A 27,884-nucleotide genomic window follows, 5' to 3' on the forward strand; every position below is an offset into this window, starting at 1 on the left:
ATAGATTGAGTAGAGTTTGATAGTCTACATAAAAAGAAAGAAAAACGCCTCAAGCTGCTCCTATATTATACATAGTCCTTCATCAGTTATAGTGAGTCAATGACCCCCCAGTAGAAGATCTTTACCTTTGGGCAAATGAAGCCCATTAACCAGGCACTTTTTCAAGAAAGTCACCAAACTGACTTAGTGACATTTGGTCAACAAACTGATTCAACAACTCTTTATTGACTCCCTGAGGAGACACATGGGAAACCAACTAGCGTCTAATAAAGGTTTTACTGTGACAAACTTAAACTTGAAACAATTTTAGTTTAAAAAATGTTAAGCAGAGAATAGAAAAATAATTGAACTTCGCATTATAATAGCCATTTTCCCTCTTGAACATTACAAAAGTTGTTAATGAACCATTAATCTGAACTTTAAGTCATTTATATTCTTTCGTGTACTGTCATAATGAAGCATCAACAGAGTGAAAAGGTCTTCGGAACAGCTATTCCAGGTACACTATTCCAAATATTCAAAACCTACAGCTTAAAAAGAATGTAGCTTTGTGATTATTAAAATAATTCATATCTCACCTTTCTTTTGCTTGGAGATCCTTTTTTAGTAATGCTTCAAACTCCTTAATCTCATTGGCCACATCCTTTAAAAAAAAATTCATTATCAGTTTCCTGCCTCTAAAAATCATTGAAAACTGCCACATACCCTATTTATTCAAATTTACAAGGTAACATGCACTACTAACTCAAGCTAATTAGGAAGTGAGACTGGAAAAGCCACACTCCAGAAAATTTCTAAAATTCTGATCTGTTACTTCTACTCTGGACTAAATATACCTAAAAAATATGAAAATTGCTTAACCTGAATCATTTAGTTCACATTTCAGCTCTGAATTTAGTAAGAGTTAGGACACAATTATTTTTAAATTTAAAAACATTTATTATAGTTGAGATTTTTAATTGCAATTCTTATAAATGAGGATATGCATTTTTGGATATAAATATTTCTTTAAAAATCACTGTCTCATGCAGCCTCATTTACACTATTAATTTGCTCTCTATTAGTTCATCCTCTGTCTACTGCATTTATTAATAAAATTTAATCAACTCGGAAATATAAGAATTATGTACTTTACTAAAATGAGGCCAGGCCGAAACCGGTTTGGCTCAGTGGATAGAGCGTCGGCCTGCGGACTGAAAGGTCCCAGGTTCGATTCCAGTCAAGGGCATGTACCTGGGTTGCGGGCACATCCCCAGTGGGAGATGTGCAGGAGGCAGCTGATCGATGTTTCTTGCTCATCGATGTTTCTAACTCTCTATCTCTCTCCCTTCCTCTCTGTAAAAAAATCAATAAAATATATTTAAAAATAAAAAATAAATAAAATGGGGTCAGAAGAAAACATCCGTGGGTAATATTTCTTAGAATCCACACACGGGATTTTTTTTAAAATTTTATTATTTTTTTAATTTTTTTAAATTAAATCTTTATTGTTCAGATTATTACATTTGTTCCTCTTTTTTCCCCCCATAACTCCCCTCCTCCCAGTTCCCGCCCCACCCTCCGCCCTCACTCCCTATCCACTGTCCTCATCCATAGGTGCACGATTTTTGTCCAGTCTCTTCCCACATCTCCCACACCCCTTTCCCCCCCAAGAATAGTCAGTCCATTCCCTTTCTATGTCCCTGATTCTATTATGATCACCAGATTATTTATTCACTTGATTCTTAGATTCACTTGTTGATAGATGCATGTTTGTTGATCATAATTTGTATCTTTACCTTTTTCTTCTTCTTCCTCTTCTTAAAGGATACCTTTCAGCCTTTCATATAATACTGGTTTGGTGGTGATGAACTCCTTTAGCTTTTCCTTATCTGTGAAGCTCTTTATCTGACCTTCAATTCTGAATGATAGCTTTGCTGGATAAAGTAATCTTGGTTGTAGGTTCTTGGTATTCATCACTTTGAATATTTCTTGCCACTCCCTTCTGGCCTGCAAAGTTTCTGTTGAGAAATCAGCTGACAGTCGTATGGGTATTCCCTTGTAGGTAACTGAGTTTCTTTCTCTTGCTGCTTTTAAGATTCTCTCTTTGTCTTTTGCTCTTGGCATTTTAATTATGATGTGTCTTGGTGTGGTCCTCTTTGGATTCCTTTTGTTTGGGTCTCTCTGCGCTTCCTGGACCTGTAAGTCTATTTCTTTCACCAGGTGGGGGAAGTTTTCTGTCATTATTTCTTCAAATAGGTTTTCAATATCTTGCTCTCTCTCATCTTCTGGCACCCCTATAATTCTGATGTTGGTACGCTTGAAGCTGTCCCAGAGGCTCCTTACACTATCTTCGTATTTTCGGATTCTTTTTTCATTTTGCTTTTCCAGTTGGGTGTTTTTTGCTTCTTCGCATTTCGAATCTTTGACTTGATTCTTGCGCTCCTCTGGTCTGCTGTTGGGTGTCTGTATAATATTCTTTATTTCAGTCCGTGTATGCTTAATTTCTAGTTGGTTCTTTATCACAACATCGAGGGTCTCATTAGATTTCTTGAGGATCTCACTACATTTATCGGCGGTCTCACCAGTCTTTTTGAGGGCCTTACTAAGTTTATCGGCAGCTTCTAGACAGTTCTTGAGAGACCTTAAAAGTGTGATTTTGAGCTCTATATCTTCCATTTCTGACATTTGCATCCTGTTTCTTTGTCTCCGCATTCTTTTATCTTTTCTTGGTGCACCCCCTAGTGGTCTTTGTGCGCAGTCTTGTTGCAGTTAAGCCTTGATTGTTGTCAGCAATAGTGGGGGTGATTTGACCTCCAGGCTAACTGGCTATGAGAGTCCGCTGTGTCTGCAGTGGGAGAGCTTCTGTGCTGGATCTCTAGGGCGGTGCTAATCTAGCGTTTGCCTGAGGCTATCAGGCAAATGGCTCTGCGCAGGGCTTAGGCGGGGCGGGTCCCCGGGGATCTAGTTATGGCTGCTCTCAGTTCCGTCCCTAGGGGCTCTGCCTCACAGAGTCCCAGCAACCACTGCAAACCTCGGAGAGAAAGCTGCCCTCGCGTTCCGACCGATGCCAGACAGTCCCGCTTCTCCCGTTTGAGTCTGGGTCCCTAGAGACTCGCCTGGATCTGGAGCTCAGAGTCTGAGACTCCCTCCTGATTGAAAACAACAACTGCACCCTCCGCCGCCAGCCCGCTCCGCACGCACCTCTGCACCTTAGTATTTCACTTCAGCACTGCACCTCCTCTGAGTCTGGGTAAGATATTCTCTTTCCTCCTAGTTGTAGAATTTCCACTCAGCCAGCCTTCCTGTGGTTCTGGATGATGTCCGTTCCGTCTTTTAGTTGTATTTTTGATTGGTTGTTCAAGGCAGCAATCTCCGGCATTAACCTATGCCGCCATCTTGGTTTTTTTCTGGGATTTTTTAATTAAAAAAATAAATGTAGACCTGCCAACTCTGCTTTGCCAGCATTGTGAGCTTGAGTAGAACATGCCAGCTTTCTGAATTCCAGTTTCCTTATCTACAAAATGGGCAAAAGAATAGCCTACCTAGAGAGTTATGTATAAATTAAAGATCGTGTCAAGTGTCCAATCCATAGCTTGACATATAGCAGATGCTCATTAAATGGTAGCTGTTAATCTTCTTCTTGGATCATTATTGTAGTTGTATGCAAACTACAGGAATTTATATCAAAATATATTATTATTCCCCCACAGAACAGAATCAGATGGCATCCTTTGGCATGGATCGCTAGCAAAAACTCATTTGTGTAGGTAACTTAAATTTAAATATACTGAAAACAAGCAAATCGCTCAACATGTCTAGGATTCATAGAAAAATAGTGCAGCCTGGCAAGGAGCAACTGAGTGAACACATTAGGGAGGAACAGCACAGGCATGGTATGTGCGCTTCAGCTGGCCCCTGTGGCACCCACGGGCGTCATGCTGACAGCACCCGTTCTGGCCCAGCTCATTAGCGATCACAGAACCCTCAGCACGGGCACTCACACAGGTGCTGTCACTTAACCAGAGTCTGTCATCTCTGGCCCAGAGCTGCATTTTCTGTTTCTGAACAAATAACAGTATGAAACGGACTGAATGTGCATACCATGGAAGCGTTTTCATGAGAAGGGACATGCCAGAGATAATTTGTAAAGAAAGTAAGCAGTTTTGGGAAATCTCTCTCTGTGTTTTAGGGAACAATCATTCCTTTATTAAGATAAACACAACCCAGTATGAAAGGACTATCACCTACCTCTGCCTCTCTTTTCTTTTTCATCATCTTTTGGGCCTCAATTGCTTTCAGAGTACGATTTGATGTCGGTTTTGGAATCTGTATGATAGCCGCTTGGATTTTGGCCATTATTTCATTTTGTCGTCTTCTGCTCAAGCGTTGCTGAATACCCCATAGACATTAGTTTAGTCATTCAGTTCATCAGACTAAGAGGCAATGTCACACACTCATAGGAACACATACACACAATTTCCCCACTGAAGTTTGCAGAACTCATCAACTAACCAATGGACTGGGGGTCACAACTGTATGATGTTACAAAGCAGGTGTCAACATGACTTAGTTTGGAAAGTATGATATTAAAACACAGTTTTGGAGTCCCCAAGTTATACCAGTCAATTGTGTGTATTATCACTCTGGGTGCCGATACAAAAAGGAATGTAAAGATTTCCACACACACAAACAAGAGTACGATCCTTTCCCAGTTCCACCTTCATGACCTGCCCGCTAGTGGGAAGAGAAAGTTCTGTCTGAAGATGATCTGAAGAGGAAGTTCAGTCTCGGCCAGTGATGGCGAACCTTTTGAGCTCGGCGCGTCAGCATTTTGAAAAACCCTAACTTAACTCTGGTGCCGTGTCACATATAGAAATTTTTTTGATATTTGCAACCATGGTAAAATAAAGATTTATGTTTTTGATATTTATTTTATATATTTAAATGCCATTTAACAAAGAAAAATCAACCAAAAAAATGAGTTCGCGTGTCACCTCTGACACGCGTGTCATAGGTTCGCCATCACTGGTCTAGGAGAAGGTCTTTAGGAGGACTCCTGGGTACTCAATAGAAATGACAAACTTCCCCCAAACTCAGTCACACTGAAACACTGAATTCATAAAATACTGAATTCATATCATGTCACTAAGTCATGTAAGATGATTACAAAATCATCTCTTCTCTATGAAGGCAATAATTATTTTAAGAAGACATAAGCAGAAGGGCATAATTTAAAAAAAATTAGGTAAAATATTTTACAAATAAATGATTTAGGAGGTAACATGAAACTAATCATGACTTTACTACTAAAGCAATATATTAAAATGAATGAGATCATTAGTACCTACATCTAAAGATAAGAAATGTCAATAAGAAACAAGTCAGAAATAAAATAATTCTAAAATTTTCTTCAGTTCCTTTTCTAAAATGCAAATTGTTACTTAACTGCAATATGTTTATCCTTTATCTTAAGAAAACCAGGAAGGGCTAGGCTCTCCGTTTTGTCCTATTTGCTTCTTACCATTTTAACAGTTTATTTCGGGATATCTAATGGTATCATACTTTGTTTTTCCCAACTTTCTTCGGAGACTTTCTGCAGGAGCCTCAGCACATCAAGGCTGGGCAGGCTGGTTCCACCTGGAGTCCCAGCACCCATCCCAGCCTAAACACTCAGAGTGCCTGTCTCCTCACCAGGAAATGCCCAGGGAAGCCCACCCCCTTTTCCAGTCTGTGGCAAGTAATGTGATCCTAAGACTTTCCAGAGTTCGTCCCTCATCTTTCCCTCCCTCCTCATGAGGAGCTGGCTACATTCAGGATATGTTAACTTCTTATCATTTTAAATATATAAATTTATATAAAGTGAGTTACAGTGTGCAATGTAATTATTTTGCCTGCAGTTTACACATTCCATACACACAGCCCCCTGCAATTCTCTGCAAAGTCTGTGATGACTCCATCATGTCAGAGGAGATCACAAAAGACTTTCAGAGAAACAGGAGAAGCAGCAGGGAGTCAGTCAAAGCCTGAAGGGCCAGGAAGATGCTGAAAGGTTTAAGGGGGCTGGGAAGGGAAGCAAGCCACATTGCCAGGAAGAGAGAAATGGGGGAGGGTAGGAAGGCCAAGGGGTGGCAAAGGAGGAAGAGGACAGAAGAAATGTCCACTCTGTCTCCCTCAGTGGTGACAATGGCCACAGCCTTTGCTGAGGAGCCAGGAGCACCCCCCCGCCCCCATCACTAATGCATCTGATTCACTGATTTCTACCAGACATCTTATAAAGCAGTGGTTCTCAACGTTCCTAATGCTGCCACCCTTAAATACAGTTCCTCATGTGGTGGTGACCCCCAACCATAAAATTATTTTCGTTGCTACTTCATAACTGTAATTTTGTTACTGTTATGAATCGTCATGTAAAATATCTGATATGCAGGATGTATTTTCATTGTTATAAATTGAACATAATTAAAACATAGTGATTAATTACAAAAACAATATGTAATTATATATGTGTTTTCCCTTGGTCTTAGGCGACCCCAGTGAAAGGGTCGTTCGACCCCCAAAGGGGTCGCGACCCACAGGTTGAGAACCGCTGGATCAAGTTGTCCTGCCATTCCAGAGAATGGCAGTTCTCGCTTCTTAGCTATGAGTGGAGGGGACAGTGAGCAGAAGTGGAGATGGCGACAAGGGGAAAATGAAGGAGAGAGAGGCAGGAGCAGGCAGAGCTCGGTCGCATCTTGCCTCAGCAGCATGCACCTTGGGCTACGTTAATGCTTATGCAATGTGTACTTCAGGCATCAATCACACAGTGTACTATGCACTCATGAATTTTTGTTAAAATTGTGCTAGAGAACCTTTTCCATATTAAAACATCTTTGTTGTTCCTTGAGTTTTTGAAATTTTTCAAGTTTCTCAGATTGCATGCGGACAACATCTTCTTTCATGTGTACGTATTTTTCTTGAAACTTGTGCGTAACCCGCATCAGATTGAAATCGGTTTGACGTGGTATCAGGTTTCTAAGTCTCTAAGTGAAGAAAGCATTTCAAAAGATGCCATTATTAGAGAATAAAGAGTATATCATTGTTATAAGCACACATAAAATTTGTCTTTGAAATAAAATTTCTATAAGATACTATTGTTGGTTGCTAAAATAAGCCCCATTCTAATGACTCACATCCTTAATTGATGTAAGGAGAGAATACAAAAATATGACTTGAATTCTTTCTTACAAAATAATCTGATATATATAGTTGTATAGTAAATTTTTGTCCTGAGTTAAATTTTTAATAAATGGTATTTAAATTATTGGAAATATAGTTTTATAAAAATAATTTTATAAAACCAATTTCAACAAGTGAGAGATAATATAAGTCAGGTTCTTTCTATCACTTGAGCCTCTCTCTTCCTAGTAACAAGTGAGGAAACATTAAAACTTCCAGGCACTGGAGAATGTGATATTATAAGAAAATAAACTTTTAAAGATGATTGTAAAGTGGGACACAGAAACATGGACCATGTATTTAACTAAAACTTTTATATTCAGAAGTAATCTCCGTTGAAGCTGAAGACTTACTGAAAAAAAAAAGAAAGGAAAGATAACATTGGTCCTCCTAATATGGCCTCAGTGGGTCCTGCCACTTACTCAGAAGGATGTTTGAGGACCTCCACCCCTTCGGCCCTTTTCTCTATGAAAAATGGCCTGGCCTCCATCTCCACAGGGACAGCAACAATGGAAGATCCTTGATCAGCCTACCTCTCCGCTTCAACACATATCTATGTCTTCAACTTCATTCTTACTTTCCCCCCAACCCAGGAAGTACCCACGGAGATCGCAGAGAGCCTACTGTTAAGTGTGTGACTCCTAGAGTCAGACCGTTCAGGTTTGAGTTTTAGCTACTTGCTCTGTAAAGCTGGGCAAGTTTTCTAACCTCCATATCTCAGATTCACATCTGCAAAGTGGGGAGAGAAAAAAAATACCTATCTCATAGGACCGATGCGAAATAATATTAGGCAAGATAATATATAGAAAGCACCTGGAACAGGGCTTGGAACTTCATTAAAGTTCAGTGAATTTTGATATTACTACATAATAAACACCAGTGTCTTCATCCATCTGGGACTGAAGAGTGCCATCTCTACTCCTTCAACTGAACTCCTGCCTCATTCCTCCTCTTTCCTCCCAGAGGCTCTCCTTCCACTTCTTCCTCACACCAGGCATCTCCTGCCACTGATTTCCGTTACCTCAACCAGCAGGTTGTCCCAGTATCTCTATCCATAAACAAAGTCTCACGCTTCCCTCGAGCTTCTCTCCCACAGCTATTTCTTTTATTTCCGTTTCTCCTTCACCTTCAAGTTTCTTGAAAGAATAGTCTATGCTCCCACTTTCTCATCTCTAATTTATTCCTCAACTCACTGCAATCTAACCACTAAACTGAAACATTTTTCTCCCCCTAAAATGTAAGCTCAAAGAGGATTCAGGTTCATTGTGCAAGTGCCTGGCATAGAGTAGGAGCCCAACAAATATGTGTTCAATGGATGATTGGCTGACTCTGGTAGGTCACCCAGGGCCAACATGAAACCCAATGGTCTCTAGTCTGGCCTCATCTACCCAGCTCTGTAGAATTTGTTACTGCTGCTTATCTTGTACTTTACAATGTCTTGTGTATTGTCTTCTTGAAGTTAAAAAAAAAAAAAAAAAAAAAAAAAAAAAAGCCTAACTCTGCAGTAGATAGAGATAATCATCATTGTTTTTACAGTTGGGATAATTAAGACTGTTCTAGGGACTGGCCCAAAGGTAATCAGCTTGCAAGTGAAGAATGAAAGATGCAATCCTGTGATTCAGCTTTAAGCCTAATCTAATTTCTAGCTCTCATGGGTCCTGACTTCATTCTGTTACCAGGCTCACAAGGCTGTCCATTAAGCATAGACATAGCTGAAAGTAGAACTGTCCCTCACATCTATTATGTCACTGTTGCTTCATAATTAAACTAAAAATTTTAGTTACTTCCATTTCCCTGTAGTGCATTGCATCAGTGCAGCACTCGCCATTATCCTAGAGACCTGGAAAGGTTAATGCATTTCACTGACCATAAGGAAATAGCGCCGGAACTGAAGGTGATTGCCACCTAGGAAGTTCTATCAACTTATCAAAACATGTGTAGTGAGTGGTCAAAATGTTGAAAGAAACCATGGTATTAGGCATATCCCTTGAATTTGAAAGACTGAAAATCTTATGAGGTCATAAGACAAATCAGTATTGAAAGTCAGCAGCGATATCAGGAACAGAAGGTTAACACCAGAGAGTGAGAATTACCTGTCCCCAAGGAGGTGGCAGTGAAGAGCCCATGTGTCCTGGGAAGGCTGCACAGGAGATGGAGTAGATGGAGAGAAGTGTGGGGACAAGGAGAGATGAGAGGAGTCAGCTTGGCTGAGAAAAGGAAAGAGTAGGAATAGACAAGCAAGGACAGGCTGCCAATCAATGCAGAAGTGAGACTTCCTACTGAGGACTATGAAGAAATAATGTTTACAAGACAGACTAAGAACATTTAGTGAAAGCTGTTGCTTGTCAGTATAAATTGGGAGACAGGATATATGTAAAACAGAGGGTTTGTAAGCAAAAGAAGAACCCGGTGAAAGTGGAATTTAGGGACAAAGCCTGAAGCTCAGGAGTCACGTGAGTAGGTTCATAAGCAAATATGGCTACACTTAGAGAGAGGGGAGTAGGCATAAAAGCCCAGGGACTTAGGAACAAACAGAATTTGATAAGCTATTGGAAATGTGGATAGCATGAGAGAGCTATTAAACATGGATAAATGCATTGAAACTATTAACATAAAGTAAAACCCCACGATAGCCAAGCACATAAGGGCCGCAGAAGGGACACGTACACCCACTGGGGCTTCTCGCGTTTCCTTCTGTACTTACATCTCGGAAAGCCTCACTTTTGATGTTCTGAAGTCGCATGGTGATCAGGGGCTGCATGGTTTGCATTTCCGCCCCAGTCAGTCCACTTTTCTTCTTTTTCTGGAGAGTCGTGTACAACTGATATAAGAGTTTCGTTGCTGCACCAGGCTTTTCTGTGATAATGTTGCTAGCCACTTTCTGATCAAACTGCACACCCAGGAGGTGAAGTGTTGGCTCCAAGCGAGAAAAATTATTCAGCTTGGCACTCGAAACACTAGGCATTAAAATATTTTACATAGTTAGACACTGGCATCGGATTAAAAACAAATATCAGAGATACTATCGCGGTCCAATCATCTGAAGTATGCTGTGTTCTTTTAAATGTATCATTCCTCTCTATAACCACTCAGTCGTGCAAACACGTTGAGCTCTCCTATTGTCCTGAAATTTATGCATTTCCGAGTATTTCTCTTCAATGGCTAAATTAAAACTCATTCATTTTATACACTTTCCTGCTAAAACAGATGTTGGAATGGTTACAGGAAGTCAATACAAAATCAGATAACTAGATTCCTTCTCCTAAGGGAAAAACGAAACAATGGTTTTGAAAAATACCACTATTCAGAAGTCAAAATAACAAATTAAAAGTCCATTTCTTCAAATGATATTATTACTAGAGTCTGAAAATAGCCCTGAATACTGCACTGTCAACGCAGATGTTTTTGAACACAGAGAAACCACTGGGACATCATTGCTCTGGAGACAGAGTATGTGATGTAAGTCATGACTCTAAGGAAAAGAACTGAATTCTGGGAAAAGTCTTCTCCCTCCCTATTTGCAGTTCTAATTTGCCAAGGGATTACCTATCTCCTCTTCTTGCCACTCGGTGAGGGAATACATGTTTCAGAGCAAGTAGAAGCCGCCCTCTCCGGGGTATTTGTGTCTCTCTATTTTTCATCCTTTTAAGTAATCTGTTCATTTTCCACCTTTTGAGACAGACTAAAAATATTCTAAAACTGAGAATTCTTTCAGTGTTAGGTGAGTTAGGATTTAGATTTTTCCAAGGCAAATAACTTAGTTATTAGCAACAAATACTTACTTTATTGTTTACATTTTAGTGTAAAGCAACTAAAAATTATTAGACAAAAATCCCCAAAACATGAGCTCTGGCCCTAGACAGCTGCCCCCAAATAGATCATATAGATTTTAACAAAGAAGGATTCTCTCCCCACCAAATACACTAGTACAAAGGTCATATCCATGGATTTACTGGTCCTTGCCCTCTTTAAAAGACTGGTTGTCCTGGAAAAAAAGTGGGCTGTTCCACAAACTAAAGATGGAGGGTGTTCCTTTGTCAGGAGCAGTAGGTCTCCTCCCCATCTTGGGGATTGCAATGGCTCTCAGTGGGCAAGAGAGTCCTCCGTAGTGGGGAAAGCAGGCTGTTACCTGTGATGATGAGCACGGCGCACACCCATCCAAGGGTGGGGCGAGGTGGGAAAGCTGCCCTGTGTTCAGGTTGCCAAGCCCTAAACCTGGCACGAGCCCTATCCATTGACTTTTTCATAATTCTGGAAATTAGTCAAAGGCCTGTAACAATCCAAGCAGCACTGATTTAAAAACAACAGCTGCAGCAGCAGCAGCAATAGCCAATCTCATTGCTATTCAGTCATTTTATTTCTTTCTTTTGTGTTAATCCTCACCTGAGGATATTTTTTCATTGTTTTTTTTTAGAGAGAGTGGAAGGGAGAGAGGCAGAGAGAGAAACATTGATGTGAGAGAGACACCCTTCACACACAGCCCAACCAGAGCTGGGGAGTGAGCCTACAACCGAGATACGTGCCCTCGTCTGGAATTAAACCCGGGACCCTTCGCTCTTTGTGCTGAGCCAAACACTTTTCGTCATTTTAACTCGCCCATTTCCGTTCCCATCTTCCCCGCTCCATGGGAGCCTTGAAGCCCAGCAGCATTGCCACAGAGAAAGCTGTAAAACCCAGCAGCCACCTGAGAGGTCAGATTTAAAGCTCCTCAAAAATATGTAAAAAGAAGCAAGAGCCTTACAATCCAGCAATTTTGCTCCTTGGTGTCTACTCAAAAGAACTGAAACTGTCTGTCCACACAAAACCCCGCCTGTGGGTGTTTCCAGAGGCTTTATTCATAACTGCCAACTCTTGGGAGCAACCACGATGCCCTTCTGCAGGTGAATGGATACACAAACTGCGAGACAGGAAGACAGCGGGATGTTATTCATCGCTTAGAAGAAATGGGCTCTCAAGCCATGAAAAGCTGTCGGGGCACCTTACGTACATATTAGTCAGTGAAAGAAGCCAATCTCCAAAGGCCGCACACTATATGATTGCAGGTAGAGGACACGCTAGAGAGGGCAAAAACATGGAGACAGTAAAAAGATCAGTGGCTGCCCACGGTTGAGGTGGGCGGGATGCACAGGCAGCACGGGCGATCTGGGAGCAGGACTCTGTATGACACTGTAATGGTGGTTCATGTCACTACACGTTTGCCCGGAGCCACTCGGATGGCTGCGATAAGACAGGCAATAAACAAGCGATGAGGAGGAGGAAAAATTGCAATTTTGCACGTTATAAATGCAGGAGGAAGAGACAAGTTCCACACCAAAGGTGTTCTTGCTCGGTTTAGGCTTTTAAAGGGATCTTGGGATTGATGATTCTTAAAAGTTACTGTTGGAGGCTAAAACCATGCAGATGCCAGAGGAATTGACCCCCTTTTTAAGTAAGAAATCATCTGACTCACTTGCTTTGGGAAAATTCTGAAAAGTCATCCTGGAGTTCAAATTTGTGCAGAACTTCTCCAATGAGATAGCCACTGGAAAATGCCTTTGCAAAGGACTTGGGGCCTGAATTTAAGCACAGAGATTAAAAAATCAATATGTTGCACAGAAAGTCTATATATTTTAATTATTTATTTATAGAGTGAAACTCCATCATTTAATTTGAACTCAAAATTCCATAAAATTAATTCTAGAAATATTATTTTAATAAGCAAATAAAAAGATTGAAGTTTAACGGTAGATGTCTTCTAAAAACTCCTGCATAAACATATATGAATACTCAGTGACATATGAAATTTTGAAAGGAAAGACAACTTCTGACCAAATTAAAACACAACCAGTAAAATTCATCACCTTATATTTAAAAACAAACCTTCCATGTATTTTATAAAATCACGCTGTAGCTCCTTAGTTATCAGTACAACCTGTGGGTGGTGATAGCACAGTATTCTGACCAAGCAAGGTACAATATAACTTTCTAAAACAAAATGAAGACTTAATTTTAACCTTTTTATAATGGACATTTCACAAAACCATCTGCACCTTCTTAAATACAGCCAACTGGACACAGTCAAGCTTCTCCTTGGTGCTACGGAAGGCGACTCGGGTCCAGTTGTTCTGTGTAACGACGGAGAGAGGAAAGCAGGCTTTGGAGCCAGAGACACGGATGTGGACATCTTGGCTCTGCCCCTTAGTAGCAATGCACTTCCTGAGTTTCTCATCTCTAGAACAGACAGGACATATCTACACCTATCTTGGAGACCTATTTTAAAGATTAGAGGTAATGGTAAGAATCGCTTAGTACAACGCCTGCCAGATAGGAGGCATCTAATGATAAGTGCAGAGAAAAGAAAATTAAAGTGTTAAACAGAATTTCTTTCTTTAGAAATGTCCTTAGTTTGGGTTCACTTGTATTTTTCTTATGAAGTAAAGGATATAGGGTTACATGGTATTCAAGGGTGATGTATAAAATTGATACATACATTATATTATCATAGGACACTGCCATCATCTCTCAAATGATTTCAAAATCCTGCAGACATCTTCAACATGTTTCTTTAAGGGTCTTTTAAGCAATAGCAGTCAAAATATTATATGTCATTGTAGTATCATAAACTCATTTGTGCCAGATTGTCCTCTTTTATCTATTTGACTGATAATCAGGTGGCAAATGGAATATGAAGAAATGTTGAATTTGTCGATCTGATGCTTGGTGTGAGGTTGCAGTGGGGCAAAGCCAGTTGTTCCATAAAGGCCACAGCCCAGAGACCTCATTCAGAACATGACACGTTATCACAGGAATAAGATTCTTGCATATATGACACTAGCCCACAATTTTGCCCAAAGTCTTCCTAATTTTTGTATATTTTATACTCTTAATAATACTCCAATATTTAGGTTGAACCATCTATATATATATATAAAAGCCTAATATGCAAATTGTCCCTGCAGGAATTCGACTGAGAGACCAATCACTCGCTATGATGTGCGCTGACCACCAGGGAATGGTGCAGAATGAAGGAAGGCCCCAGGCCAGTAGCTGGCAGCCAGGGAAGGGAGGCCCAGCCGGCAGCTGCAAGGCCCCAGTGGGCCCTGATTGCCCGCCGGGCCTAGGGACCCTACCCATACACAATTTCGTGCACTGGGTCTCAAGTATAATAATAAAATAGATAAACAATGGTGTCAATGATTCCCACCGATTCCATTCACTCAGGATGAGCTCCAGAGCTGTCTAGCATTAGCATCTATTGGCCATGTCTTCTGGCATCACACAGTAATAGTTGTTTGAAGCAACTGAAATCCAAATGGCTGTCTCCACCTCCAAAGGGCAGAGGTGTGCCACCACCTCCTCCTCCCAAGTCACAGCTGCTTTCCCCTCTCCTTGAAGACCCCCCATTGCTGGCCACCTCTGCTGTGCCCTGGTCTCAACTGCCACCACTGCCCTCACTGTGCCATCTGGGCTGCTCCGGATGTGCCTTGCCCCTCTTCTGTCGGTTGCTTCCTTCTCTCTGCTTGTTTCCCTTCTATCTTCCCTAGCCCATCCCCATTCTTCTCTTGGTTTTCTGAAGAGCCACTGGACAAAGAGCCATTGTCAGACTATGGATTCCTAGTGATAGTCTAAAGACCATAGCTTTGCACTCAGGAGCTATGTTGCATTCCGAGGGTCTCATTCGTCTTCTCCTTCCCTCTGGATTTTGCACTGGGCCTGCTGTTCATGCTGACTGAATACTAAAGTCTAGCTCATGAATAACTGGGGGATAACTGTGTCTGATTCCATCACTCTCAAAGGGGAGGCAAACAGTCTGCAGCCAACTGCTACCAAAAGGTCACTAGGAAAATAAAACCATAACCCACTTCCTTTGAGTTGGCATGTCGTATTAATAATGAAATTCTGATATGGGTAAAATAGAGGCATTTATGGGTATAAAGGTCAAAGGAGAACAATAAACACTTATTATTTCATTGTCAAGGAGTTCACTACAAATAAACAATTACAAAAAAAATCTATGTGCAGTTTTGCATGCATAGGACACTGCAGATTTTACTGCGTGCCACCCAGACCAAAAACAGAATGAAGAGTGAAAAACTATAGCAGTCAATAAAAGCAACAAAGGAAAGAAGTGTAGAAAAAAATAAAGAAAAAAGAAGAATACATGCAAGGAATTATGCAAGAAAAGAAAGTTATCAAATATATATATATCAGAATTCCTAATATATATATTTTAGGAATATATAGATTAAAAAGTATGAGAAGACAGGTAAGAAGTCAGAGAGAGGGGTGGGAAGAGAGAAACAATAGGGAAAAAGCAAAATCAAAGGAAAGTTTATTTCGCCCCTTTGGTTTATCATATTTTTCCTCCCAGTACGTGTTCCTGAATATCATGAATAATTTCTTGACAGCCCCCTCTATAAGTGAATTTGCACTAACAATTGGCATTTCCTGCGGGAAAGAAGAGGCGGGTTGATTCTAGGACAAGGAGCAGTGAAGAATATGAGCAATAACTAACCCCTGGGAGCCAGGCAGGGGCTTCTTGCTGAGCTCTGATATGCTTTCCATCCGGGATAAGCCTGGTCGGCAGCAACTCACCGTGCCTCCAATCTTCCAGGCCATGTAACCCATCCCCAGCACTAAAGTGTATTTTGCTAAGAGCTGTGAAGTGGGCCTTCGTGAAAGGTGTGTATTAGGCCAGGACCGCGGGGGCGATCGTCCCTGTGCTTCTCCATGGGAAGGGCCCTGAGCCAGAGAAAGCACGGGAAGAAGCAGGCCTCTACACTCCAAAGCGGCCATGAGGGGAGGCAGATTCTCTGGCTTTGAGTCCTTGCTCATTTAGAGGCCACTGGCCTTTGGGCATCTCTACCTCAGGAGAGTTGGTCTGAGAATTAAATGAGATATCGCATGCAAAGTGCTTAGTGCTATTCCCGGCATGTCGTAAAATGCTCAGTGACAGTTTTTGTTATTCTTACTGCCTCCTAATTTAAGATAACAGGTTATATTAATTAGTTAATTCAGCACCCAATGTAGGAGCACCCAAATTCATAAAAAAACTCCTGGAAGATATCAAAGGAGAGATCGACAACAATACAATCATAGTAGGGGACTTTAATACACCATTGACAGCACTGGATAAGTCCTATAGACAAACAACCAGCAAAGATACAGCAATCCTAAATGACTCACTAGATCAGATGGACTTAATAGACATCTTCAGAACACTTCACCCCAAAGCCAGGGAATATACGTTCTTCTCAGGTGCTCATGGTACATCTTCAAAAATAGACCACATATTGGGTCACAAGCAAAGTATCCCCAAATTCAAGAAGATTGAAATCATAAAAAGCATCTTCGCAGACCACGATGGCATAATACTAGAAATAAACTACAATAAAAACAACCCAAAATACTCAAACACCTGGAAGCTGAATAGCATGTTATTAAATATTGATTGGGTTACCAATGAGATCAAAGAAGAAATTAAAAACATCCTGGAAACTAATGACAATGAAAACACAACAATCCAAAACCTATGGGACACAATGAAAGCAGTCCTGAGAGGGAAGTTTATAGCTCTACAGGCCTATCTCAAAAAACAAGAAAAAATGGTAGTAAATCATCTAACTCTACAACTCAAAGAATTAGAAAGAGAGCAACAAGAAAACCCCAGAGTGAGCAGAAGGAAGGAGATAATAAAGATTAGAGCAGAAATAAATGACATAGAGACCAAAAAAACAATACAGAAAATCAATGAAACCAAGAGCTGGTTCTTTGAAAGGATAAACAAGATTGACAAACCTCTAGCCAGACTCACCAAGAAGCAGAGAGAGAGGACCCAAATAAATAAAATCAGAAACGATAGAGGCGAAATAACAACAGACCCCACAGAAATACAAATGATTGTTAAAAAATACTATGGACAGCTCTACTCCCACAAACTAGACAACATGGAGGAAATGGACAAATTCCTAGAAAAATACAACATTCCAAAACTCAATCAGGAAGAATCTAAAAATCTCAACAGGCCAATAACTATGGAAGAAATTGAAGCAGTCATCAAAAAGCTTCCATCAAACAAAAGCCCAGGACCAGACGGCTTCACAGGGGAGTTTTACCAAACATCCAAGGAAGAACTAAAACCTATCCTCCTCAGACTACTACAAAAAATTCAAGAGGAAGGAACACTTTCAAGCTCATTCTATGAAGCCAGCATCACCCTAATACCAAAACCAGGTAAAGACAACACAATGAAAGAGAATTACAGGCCAATATCCCTCATGAACATAGATGCCAAAATCCTCAACAAAATCTTAGCAAATCGGATCGAGCAGTACATCAGAAAGATCATACACCATGACCAAGTAGGATTTATCCCAGGGATGCAAGGATGGTACAATATCCGCAAATCAATAAACATGATACATCACATAAACAAATTGAAAGAAAAAAACCACATGGTCATATCAATTGATGCAGAAAAAGCATTTGACAAAATTCAACACCCATTTTTGATAAAAACTCTCAGCAAGGTGGGAGTAGAAGGATCATACCTCAACATAATAAAAGCCATATATGACAGGCCCACAGCCAACATCATACTCAACGGACAAAAACTAACACCATTTCCCCTAAGAACAGGAACAAGACAGGGATGCCCCCTCTCACCACTCCTGTTCAACATAGTACTGGAAGTGTTAGCCATTGCAATTCGGCAAGAAGAAGAAATAAAAGGCATCCAAATTGGAAAAGAGGAAGTAAAACTGTCCTTATTTGCAGACGACATGATATTATACATACAAAACCCTAGAGATTCCATCAAAAAGCTACTAGACTTAATACATGAATTTGGCAATGTAGCAGGATACAAAATTAACCCCAAGAAATCTGAGGCATTTCTATACACCAATAGTGAACTTTCAGAAAGAGAGATTATAAAAACAATCCCGTTTACCATTGCACCGAAAAAACTAAGCTACCTAGGAATAAACTTAACTAAAGAGGTAAAAGACCTCTACTCAGAAAACTACAGGACGTTGAAAAAAGATATAGAGGAAGACATAAACAGATGGAAGAACATACCGTGTTCATGGATTGGTAGAATCAACATCATTAAAATGTCCATACTACCCAAAGCAATCTATAAATTCAACGCACTTCCCATTAAAATACCAACGGCATACTTCACAGATCTAGAACGAACTCTCCAAAAATTCATCTGGAATAAAAAAAGACCCCGAATAGCTGCAGCAATCCTGAAAAAGAACAAAGTAGGTGGGATCTCAATACCAGATATCAAGTTGTATTACAAAGCCACTGTTCTCAAAACTGCCTGGTACTGGCACAAGAATAGGCATATAGATCAATGGAATAGAATAGAGACCCCAGAAATCGGCCCGAACCAATATGCTCAATTAATATTTGACAAAGGAGGCAAGAACATACAATGGAGCCAAGATAGTCTCTTCAATAAATGGTGCTGGGAAAATTGGACAGATATATGCAAGAAAATGAAACTAGACCACCAACTTACACCATACACAAAAATAAACTCAAAATGGATAAAGGACTTAAATGTACGACGGGAAACCATAAAAATTCTAGAAGAATCCAAAGGCAACAAAATCTCAGACATATGCCGAAGCAATTTCTTCACTGATACAGCTCCTAGGGCACTTGAAACTAAAGAAAAAATGAACAAATGGGACTACATCAAAATAAAAAGCTTCTGCACAGCAAAAGAAACCATCAACAAAACAACGAGAAAACCCACTGTGTGGGAAAACATATTTGCCAATGACATATCTGATAAGGGCCTAATCTCCAAAATTTATAGGGAACTCATACAACTTAACAAAAGAAAGATAAACAATCCAATCAAAAAATGGGCAAAGGACCTAAATAGACACCTTTCAAAAGAGGACATCCAGAAAGCCAAGAGACATATGAAAACATGCTCAAAGTCACTAATCATCCGAGAGATGCAAATCAAAACAGCAATGAGGTACCATCTCACACCTGTCAGACTGGCTATCATCAACAAATCAACAAACGACAAGTGCTGGAGAGGATGTGGAGAAAAAGGAACACTTGTGCACTGCTGGTGGGAATGCAGACTGGTGCAGCCACTATGGAAGACAGTATGGAGTTTCCTTAAAAAACTGAAAATGGAACTCCCATTTGACCCTGTGATCCCACTTCTAGGAATATATCCCAAGAAACCAGAAACACCAATCAGAAAGGATATATGCACCCCTATGTTCATAGCAGCACAATTCACCATAGCTAAGATCTGGAAACAGCCTAAGTGCCCATCAGTAGATGAATGGATTAGAAAACTGTGGTACATCTACACGATGGAATACTATGCTGCTGTAAAAAGGAAGGAACTCGTACCATTTGCAACGTCATGGATGGAACTGGAGAGCATTATGCTAAGTGAAATAAGCCAGTCAATAAAGGAAAAATACCACATGATCTCACTCATTCATGGACAATAGAGACCATTATAAACTTTTGAACAATAATAGATACAGAGGCAGAGCTGCCTCAAACAGATTGTCAAACTGCAGCGGGAAGGCCGGGGAGGGTTGGGGGGCAGGAGGTAGGGGGGTAAGAGATCAACTAAAGGACTTGTATGCATGCATATAAGCATAACCAATGGACATAAGACACTGGGTGATAGGGGAGGCTAGGGGACTGTCTAGGGCGGGGGGATAAAATGGATACATATGTAATACCCTTTGTAATACTTTAAGCAATAAAAAAAAAAAAATTAGTTAATTCAGAAGCTCAATAATAGATCCTCAATGACTACAGTACATTCTTACCTAAAAGGTGATTCAGCCGAAACCGGTTTGGCTCAGTGGATAGAGTGTCAGCCTGCGGACTGAAAGGTCCCAGGTTTGATTCCGGTCAAGGGCATGTGCCTTGGTTGTGGGCACATTCCCAGTGGGAGATGTGCAGGAGGCAGCAGATCGATGTTTTTCTCTCATCAATGTTTCTAACTATCTCTCTCCCTTCCTCTCTGTGAAAAAATCAATAAAATATATTTGAAAAAATGAAAAAATGAAAGGTGATTCAGTACTCAGAGAGCAAATATTTGACATTGTCTTTTAAATTAAGATACAGGCCGACACGTAAGGCCAGATAAGCTCTAACACTCTAACCAAAAACACGTGCAATCAAAACACAGTTGATTTCCACAGTGAAACATCGGAATGGGAGAAATAAAGACTAAACATAGCATCACAGCATTTCCGGTCAAGGTTCGCCACCAAATGAATAAAGAGACATGTGGGTGTTGGACGTGTGCATAAGCATGTGTAGGCCATCCATTCTATGCTCAATGGCCTTCACTCTTCCTGTAATAGAAGAGCAATGTTCCCGCCTGCATTATCAATCACATTTAAAAAGTCAAGCAAGTTTACTTTTAGTTAAGAGAGAGAAGAGCAGCTGCTGAAGACGGGGAACCGGCCTGGCCTCATCAGGCCTTGGTGTTCCTAGGCACTGGCTGGCCCTCAGGGCCAGGCCTTGGCATTCTCTGGCCAAACATAATCAGGTTCACAGCACACCAACGCCAGACAAGGCCACTCTGAGACGCTGATGGATCAAGACGAGAACAAAATCCCTCTGTAATCATGTTTGTACTCAGACAAAAACAAAGTTGTCCAAAACACAATAATGACCAAACATCCACTAATCTTCCCATTATGAGGGGTTGCTGCTTTTTTTTTTTTTAAATGTTTTTATTGATTTCAGAGAAAGGAAGGGAGAAGGGGACAGAGAAAGAGAGAGAGATCAATGATGAGAAAGAATCACTAATCAGCTGCCTCCTGCATACCCACCACTGGGGATCAAGCCTGAAACCCAGGCATGTGCCCTGACCAGTGACCTCCTGGTTCATGGGTCGACGCTCAACCACTGAGCCACACCGGCCAGGCATGTTGCTGCTTTTTTACCAGTCGTGACTTTGTGGCACTTTATTCTCTCCACTTCCTGGATAAGATTTATGAAGGTGCCCTGCCATACAGATGCCTATGCTTCTGACAGTATGGAACTCAGAGCAAAGCACCACTTCCTTGAACGCTCCTCAGAAACACCTAACGCAAGTACAAATGCTTTAAATCCTTTCTCACACCCTCTCACTGAGATGCCCCACAGCTGTCAACCGGACAATAAATCTGACTTTGTTCAACTACAGGTGTATACTGCGGTCTTGTATAGAGGAGACTGGCCATTTATTTTCCTCCAGTGTAAGAATAGGGTGGCCAATCTTCTCCTTTGAAGACTTGATCATATTTCCCAAGATTTACTGTTCAAAATGCAATCTCTGTGTTATTATAACCTCCTTTCATGGTTTAAATTTCGGGCGACATTCTTTTCTTGAAACTTCCTATCTTAAAATTTTGAAACTGATTTACGCAACAGCCTTCTGTTACTAGATTTGCTGTCTTAATATGTAGTCCAAAGAAGCCAAGTTTTAATGAAGGGAAATGCTGCTGAGCTAGCCACAAAGTATCAAAATCTGTGGTATTATGTGAGGAGCAATATATTTCCTAATGACTCTGAGGGGTGAAGCATGAGAAAAATGTGTGGTTTAGTGACACCAGATTATAAGAGGAATGAATTCAAAGTCAGCAGACTCAGAATCTACTGCTAACTTTCTACTACCAAGCTGTATAACCCTAAACAAATCTCTAAACTTATTTTATTATCTTATATGCCAAAGAAGAATTACATGATGTCTGAGATTCCTTTTCAGATCTCAAGTTCTATGAATCTTTGATATGGTAAGGTCATCATAGGCCAATAATAATCACCACAATCTATATATATATATATATATATATATATATATATATATATATATATATATATATAAGCTAAAAGTGACCGCTATGATGCTCAATGCAAGAGCTGCCTCCTGGTGGTCAGTGCACTCCCACAGCGGGAGTGCTGCTCAGCCAAGCCAGGCTCACCACTGGCGAGCGCAGCTACAGGGCAGGAACCTTTCCTGCCTCCTTGGCAACACTACCAAGCAGCAAGTGGAGGTGGCAGCAGTAGGTGCAGCGGGCTGGGATGAGTGGGAGCTGCGAGGCACCCGGCCCCGGCTCAGACTCCTTCCCAGCCACCTGCTGCTTCACACACTGGTACATCCCTCAGGGAATGTCGGAATGCTGGTTTCAGCCCCATCCCCATAGGCCCTGCAGGGATAGGCCAAAACCGGCAGTCCGACAACCCCTGAGGGATCCCGGATTGCAAGAGGGTGCAGGCTAGGCTGAGGGACTCCACCGGTGCATGAATTCATGCACCCAGGCCTCTAGTATATTATAAAATGTGTATAAATAGTCTATAAAAATATTTTAATAGCTCCTTTTAAAAAATAAAATTTGATACTTTTGAAAAGGTCTTGACATAAGACGTAATCAACAAAGTCTGGGTAGTGCACAAGGAGACTCAAGTAAAGAATGCAAATAGTAAAAAATGTCACTCTCTAAAACAAAAATTACTAAGATTTAATATGAAAGAACAAAATTAGCCACCTATGGAAACTCACTTATAGAAAAAAATTAACAGCCTATCTCATAACTGTATCTATTTAAATTTTTTTACATATCATGTAAACTATAATCTTTGGATATATTAATTAACCTTATTAAGAATAGAGATTTGCTGCAATGAAAGAATAGACAAATATTGTAATTTCAGAAACTTTTGTAGTAGTAGTGACACTGGAAAAGTAGAGTAGAGTTTTTCCTGTGCTGGTGGGAAAGAGGAGGAAGGGGAGGAGGAGAAAGAAGAAGAGGAGGAGGAAGGGGGAGGAGAAATAGGAGGACAGGAAGGCAGGAATCTGACTCATAGAATCTAACCTAATCTAATCTAACCTGTCACAACTATGTAGATACAATATCTGTGGAGCAGATAAGTAAAACAAATCAAATATTAGCTTAATTTGAGAGCTCTTTTGATAATACCTAATTTCTGATTGTCGGTGAGCAATCTGATCTATAAATTTGCTCTTCTCCCGAGTGCACCTGCCCATTAAGATGGTGCACTGCTCAACTGCCAGGATCAGTTGTTCTGCTATCATTTCCTCATGATAAATTGGTCCCCTGGTTTATAAAATCAGGAAAATGCGATTTCAGTTAGTAGGACACAATTCCCAAGAACTTGCTTAAAATAATAAAACAGCTTCTGAACTCACAAAGCTGAGGGTCAATGTTTCCAGGGTGACCTTCTCAAGATGAACAAATCCATAAGATTCAGCCTATACTCTTGCCTCCCTCACAGACTTTCAGGTAATAAACAATTATTTACTAAATGCCACCACATGACAGGCACCGTACTAAGCATTAACATAAAGTGAGAGACAGAAGAGTTGTTGAGATAATATATATTTTCAATATCTTAATGTAGTAGATATTAAGAACTGTGGTAGGTATTTTTCATTTGCAACCTCATTTAATACCCTCCCAACTACATAGCAATTCTTATTCTTACTTTAGGTATAAAATGGAGACCTAGAGATTATTATTTCTATTTTGGATACTGCAAAATTTTCAACATAGCCACACCCAGAATCCAAAAGATTTTGCATGGACTATCTTGTACATCCATCTTTACAAAGGATCTGACTGGTACAGTACATGGAATTCAAAGGTTTCTACTCAATTATTAAGAATGTTCACTTTTTTTGTGGAGAATATTCTGATGCTAGTTTCCTCCTATGATGAATTCATAAGAGTTTTGTAAAGCAGAGCCAATGTTTATTTTTGAAAATAATGGAGTGTCCTTAACATTTTTTACAGCAAATTCTTTAGTAACATTACATTACTTGTTTTTCATTATGAAAATAATTGCTTGAATTTCAGGTGTCATTTTGTGTTGAGCAACTTTTGTGTCTTCTAAGACATTTCATTAACATACACATCTGAGCACCATTTTCTAGGGGAAATGGCCGGGTTACATGTAACTCACTGAAGATCCTTAGCTTTGGTAACATAGATGTGAATCTTCATATGTTGGGACTTCACAATTCCTAGTGACTCCAGAAACCTCCCTCCGGTAAGAGGAGGGAGGTTTCTCAGTTAAGGATCATTGGAATTCTTTTTCTTTACAGCTGATATTCAGGGCAGTCCAGGCAACACAGAGGTCAATAACGTGCTTTATCCAAATCGACTTCTGCCTTTCAGAATGATCCAGAAATCAACGGACTGTAGCTGCCTCTGAAAAATGACTGAACCATTATTCAACCTCGTCAAGGAAGCACATGCACTCCTGTGGCATTCTTTCTCCTGTTCTCTTCGTCCCAGCAAGTAACATAAAGACAGAATCACTTCTAAACAAATGCTAATAAGTCTACAGCTGGCACCTAACCATCGAGCAATTAGGTTATGGCCTGTGAAGTTACAACAGGCCTCGGTGGATGAGTCTCTGTATTTCTTGTGACTTCAAATTGAACAATGATTCCTATAAAAGGAGCTCACATGAATAAATTTGGGGGAGCTGGGTTATTTAAAAATATATTCCCTACATATAAAGTTGTACAAGGTAGTGCCCAGGAGCACAAGTCAAAGATCTAGCTTCGAATTCTAGCTGTGCGACCCTGAGCAAATCTCTATGCTCTATCAGCCCCTTTTACTCATCGGTACACCTGGGACAATGTCTCTTAGGATTTTTTGTTTGTTTGTTTGTTTGTTTGTTTGTTTGTTTGTTTTTAGGATTAAATAAGAAAATCGACATAAAGGGCTTAGCACAGGGTCCGATGTAAGTGCCTAAGTGTTCAATGAGAGGTAGCAAGTTGGTGTTATGCAAGGGTGTTTCTGGGAAAACAGCCTGAAATGGTTTGGGCTGAGAACCTCTTGCCTTGAGCCAAAACAATCCCAGCTGGAAAACAAACGCCTGTTTTTGAAACAACAGAAAGATGCTGAGAGGGACCATGGTGCTGAGCTGGGATTCCTTGGCTCTCACCGCAGATGCCAGCATGTACAGCCGCCTCTGTGAGATTTAGAGACTTTGGGTGGCGACTGCATGGCTGGGAATGAAGTCAGGTTAGAATAAAGTTAGCTTTGGGCAAGAGTAAACAGTCGTCAGCTAATGTCTGTAAATTTGGGGCCGAACCTGCGAAGTATGTACATGTCAACATGTTCTGCATTAACTCACACCTGATGGCAGTGTATGGGGAGGATGCCTGGAGTTTACTTTACAATGGAGGCAACACACTCAGAGAAGGTACTGCTAAGGATCCAGGAGCACACACATTTCGTGGGCTTGCCAACACAGCAGGCCAGGGATGGCACCGTGGGGCTGGGGGGAGCCTGGCCATGTCTGGGGGGGAACGAAGAGGGGGCCGCTGCACAGGCGCCCCACCTGCGCAGCTCGCGCCAGCCCCGCCTTCCATCGGCGGGGCCCCGCTCGGCCCTACCCCGCTCTCCGGGGCTGTGACACTCACTCACGGTCTGGGACGTCTTCACCTCTTGGTTGAGCCACTCGCACAAGATCTCCGACATGGTTCAGCCTGGGCCTCCGACGGCCAGCGGCGGGGAAACCAAGCCTACCTGTTCGCGTCCTCCTGTTGCCAAGGGCAACCCGTTGCTAAGGAAGCGGAGCTCAGCAACAGGCTAGGAGAAGAGGGGTGACCGAACCCAGGCGCGGAGGAAAGAAAATCCTGGCCTGCCCCCTTCTGGCGGGTATGACTGCGATGTGCGCAGGCGCAAGATGCTCCCCAGGACCTGAGATTGGCGGGTAGGGAAGACTGTTCAAGAGACCCCTGGGGTTTTACAGGAGGGGAGAGGTGCCTGGCCTCAGGTTTCAGCACAGGGAGAGTCTTTGTCAAAATGCAATACAAAAATAATTACCTGGAAGAAAAATCTGACCAGAAAACAAAAGTTCATTAAATATTTATCTCTCAAAACATTTTAGAGAGTTGAATTCCCTATCTCAGCCAGCACTGCCTGTCCTCCAGGTCTAGCTCATCAGTCACCACCTTCTTAAAACCTTCCTTCTCCCTCCATCTTTCCAATCCCTTCACCCTTCTGAATGCTAAGAGTAAGTCCTTTCCTTTTAACGTTCATACTCCACACCTGATCTTACCAACCACCCACAGCTTGGCCAACAACTCGGTTTTGCAATCTTCTAACATGTTTCTCAACACTTTTTCAAAGAGCATTAATTTAGGCTCTCAGAGATAACGCTGTATCTTGTTATTTATGGCAAATAACAATAGCACGGTGACAGTTTCAAAATTCTTGGAGTCTTTTATGCTAAAGCAGATATGACCCTTTCTACTATTTGTCTTATTTTCCAGGTTCATGGGATTTGTCTTATATATGGCTTGTGTCTTTCGCAGACAAACACTTAAATTTTCAATCATAGAGAACAATCGGATTTGAAACAAAATCAAGTTAATAAAACAATACGCTTGGTGCCATGTGATAAAAAGTGAGTCATATATTCTATACCTAAGAAAGAGTAACCCAAGTTCATTTATCAGAATTCTTGCTCTAATTTCTTATTTTCCCATACTGAAGTTTTCAGAGAAGCCAAACCACACGTTAGTATCACAAACGTAAAGCCCTAAATTCATGTCTTGTTCCCGCCTCAGCACAAAATTAACATTACCAGTAAACACTCCTTTTTTTGCTGACTGTGATCAAATTGTTCCTATAGCAATAGTGTGCTTGTGCAGATAGGCCTGCAATTTTATCTTTCTCATGGATTATGCTTTATGGAAAACTGGATTTTTATGAATGCCAAATTTTACAACTAACTCTGCTGCAGTTACTCTCTAAAAACATTTATATATATTTTCCAGGGAATAGGGTCTTGTTGAATTACTAACTCGTAAAAAAAAAGTCCATATCCACTGTACTTCGACTTTTGATGGGAATCTTTTGTTTTTATGCTTCCAATGTTTCCTATGTAGACAACGATCTAGCCTGTGTTTCTGAGTACAGGATAGATCACAAAAAGGAAAATCAGTAGAACGATTTTCCTTTATTGTGCTATTCCTCATACCTTATAAAATGTCAGTGGTTTCTTATTTTCTATAAAAGTATATGCCAAACTTTTCAGACATTCCATAATCTGATTCTATTTTTCTCTGTGAATCTCCAATTTTACACATTCCATCAGGAATAACAACATACCATGCTAATTCCTGTCTGTATTTTTATGACCAGTTGTACCAAAGTCTACTCTTTAATTCAAGTCAAATTACTTTTGTAAAATTTTGTTGACAGCCTTTTCATCTCAACTCCAGTGGGTAAGATGCACCAGTAGAGTCTTGGATATCTTAATACATGGATTGCTTTTCATTTTTACATACCCAGAAACTAGAACAAATTTTCACATGCCCAGATCTAAAGCAGTCAAAATAAAATTTGAAAACAAAGACAACAGCTATACAAAATGTTATAAATATTTTAAGGATGTAAATTAAAATATGGATGTAATATGTGGACAGATCTGGAAACCCAGCCGTAAAATAAATCTATTTTATAAAAACCCCAAAAACTGATGGAAGGTCTATATCTGAAAACTCTTTTGATTAAAATGTAGAATTCATTGGATGACTTACAGTAAAATAGAGACTGTGGAAGAAATAATGAACTTGAAGTAGGACACTAGAAACTATCCAAACAACATAAAGAGTAAAAAGTCTGAAAAAAATAAACAGAGCTCCATGACTTAAAGAACAATATCTTGTG

General features: G+C 40.6%; 1 protein-coding gene across 1 annotated transcript in view; it reads right to left on the minus strand.

The window, feature by feature from the left end:
* The window catches only part of SPEF2 (sperm flagellar 2), a 137,855-nt gene extending 112,170 nt beyond the window's left edge, over positions 1-25,685 (minus strand). The window contains exons 1-9 of the mRNA XM_059695098.1: positions 25,546-25,685; positions 23,151-23,288; positions 13,227-13,407; positions 13,057-13,108; positions 12,647-12,749; positions 9,902-10,154; positions 6,831-7,001; positions 4,231-4,371; positions 579-643 (exon numbers count right to left, since the gene is read on the minus strand). Coding sequence (XP_059551081.1) covers positions 579-643; positions 4,231-4,371; positions 6,831-7,001; positions 9,902-10,154; positions 12,647-12,749; positions 13,057-13,108; positions 13,227-13,407; positions 23,151-23,288; positions 25,546-25,685 — 1,244 coding nt within the window. The remainder of the gene's footprint in view (positions 1-578; positions 644-4,230; positions 4,372-6,830; positions 7,002-9,901; positions 10,155-12,646; positions 12,750-13,056; positions 13,109-13,226; positions 13,408-23,150; positions 23,289-25,545) is intronic.
* Between the last annotated feature and the right edge of the window lie 2,199 nt (positions 25,686-27,884).

Source organism: Myotis daubentonii, chromosome 4 (genome assembly GCF_963259705.1).
Source record: "Myotis daubentonii chromosome 4, mMyoDau2.1, whole genome shotgun sequence".
Classification (NCBI taxonomy): domain Eukaryota; kingdom Metazoa; phylum Chordata; class Mammalia; order Chiroptera; family Vespertilionidae; genus Myotis; species Myotis daubentonii.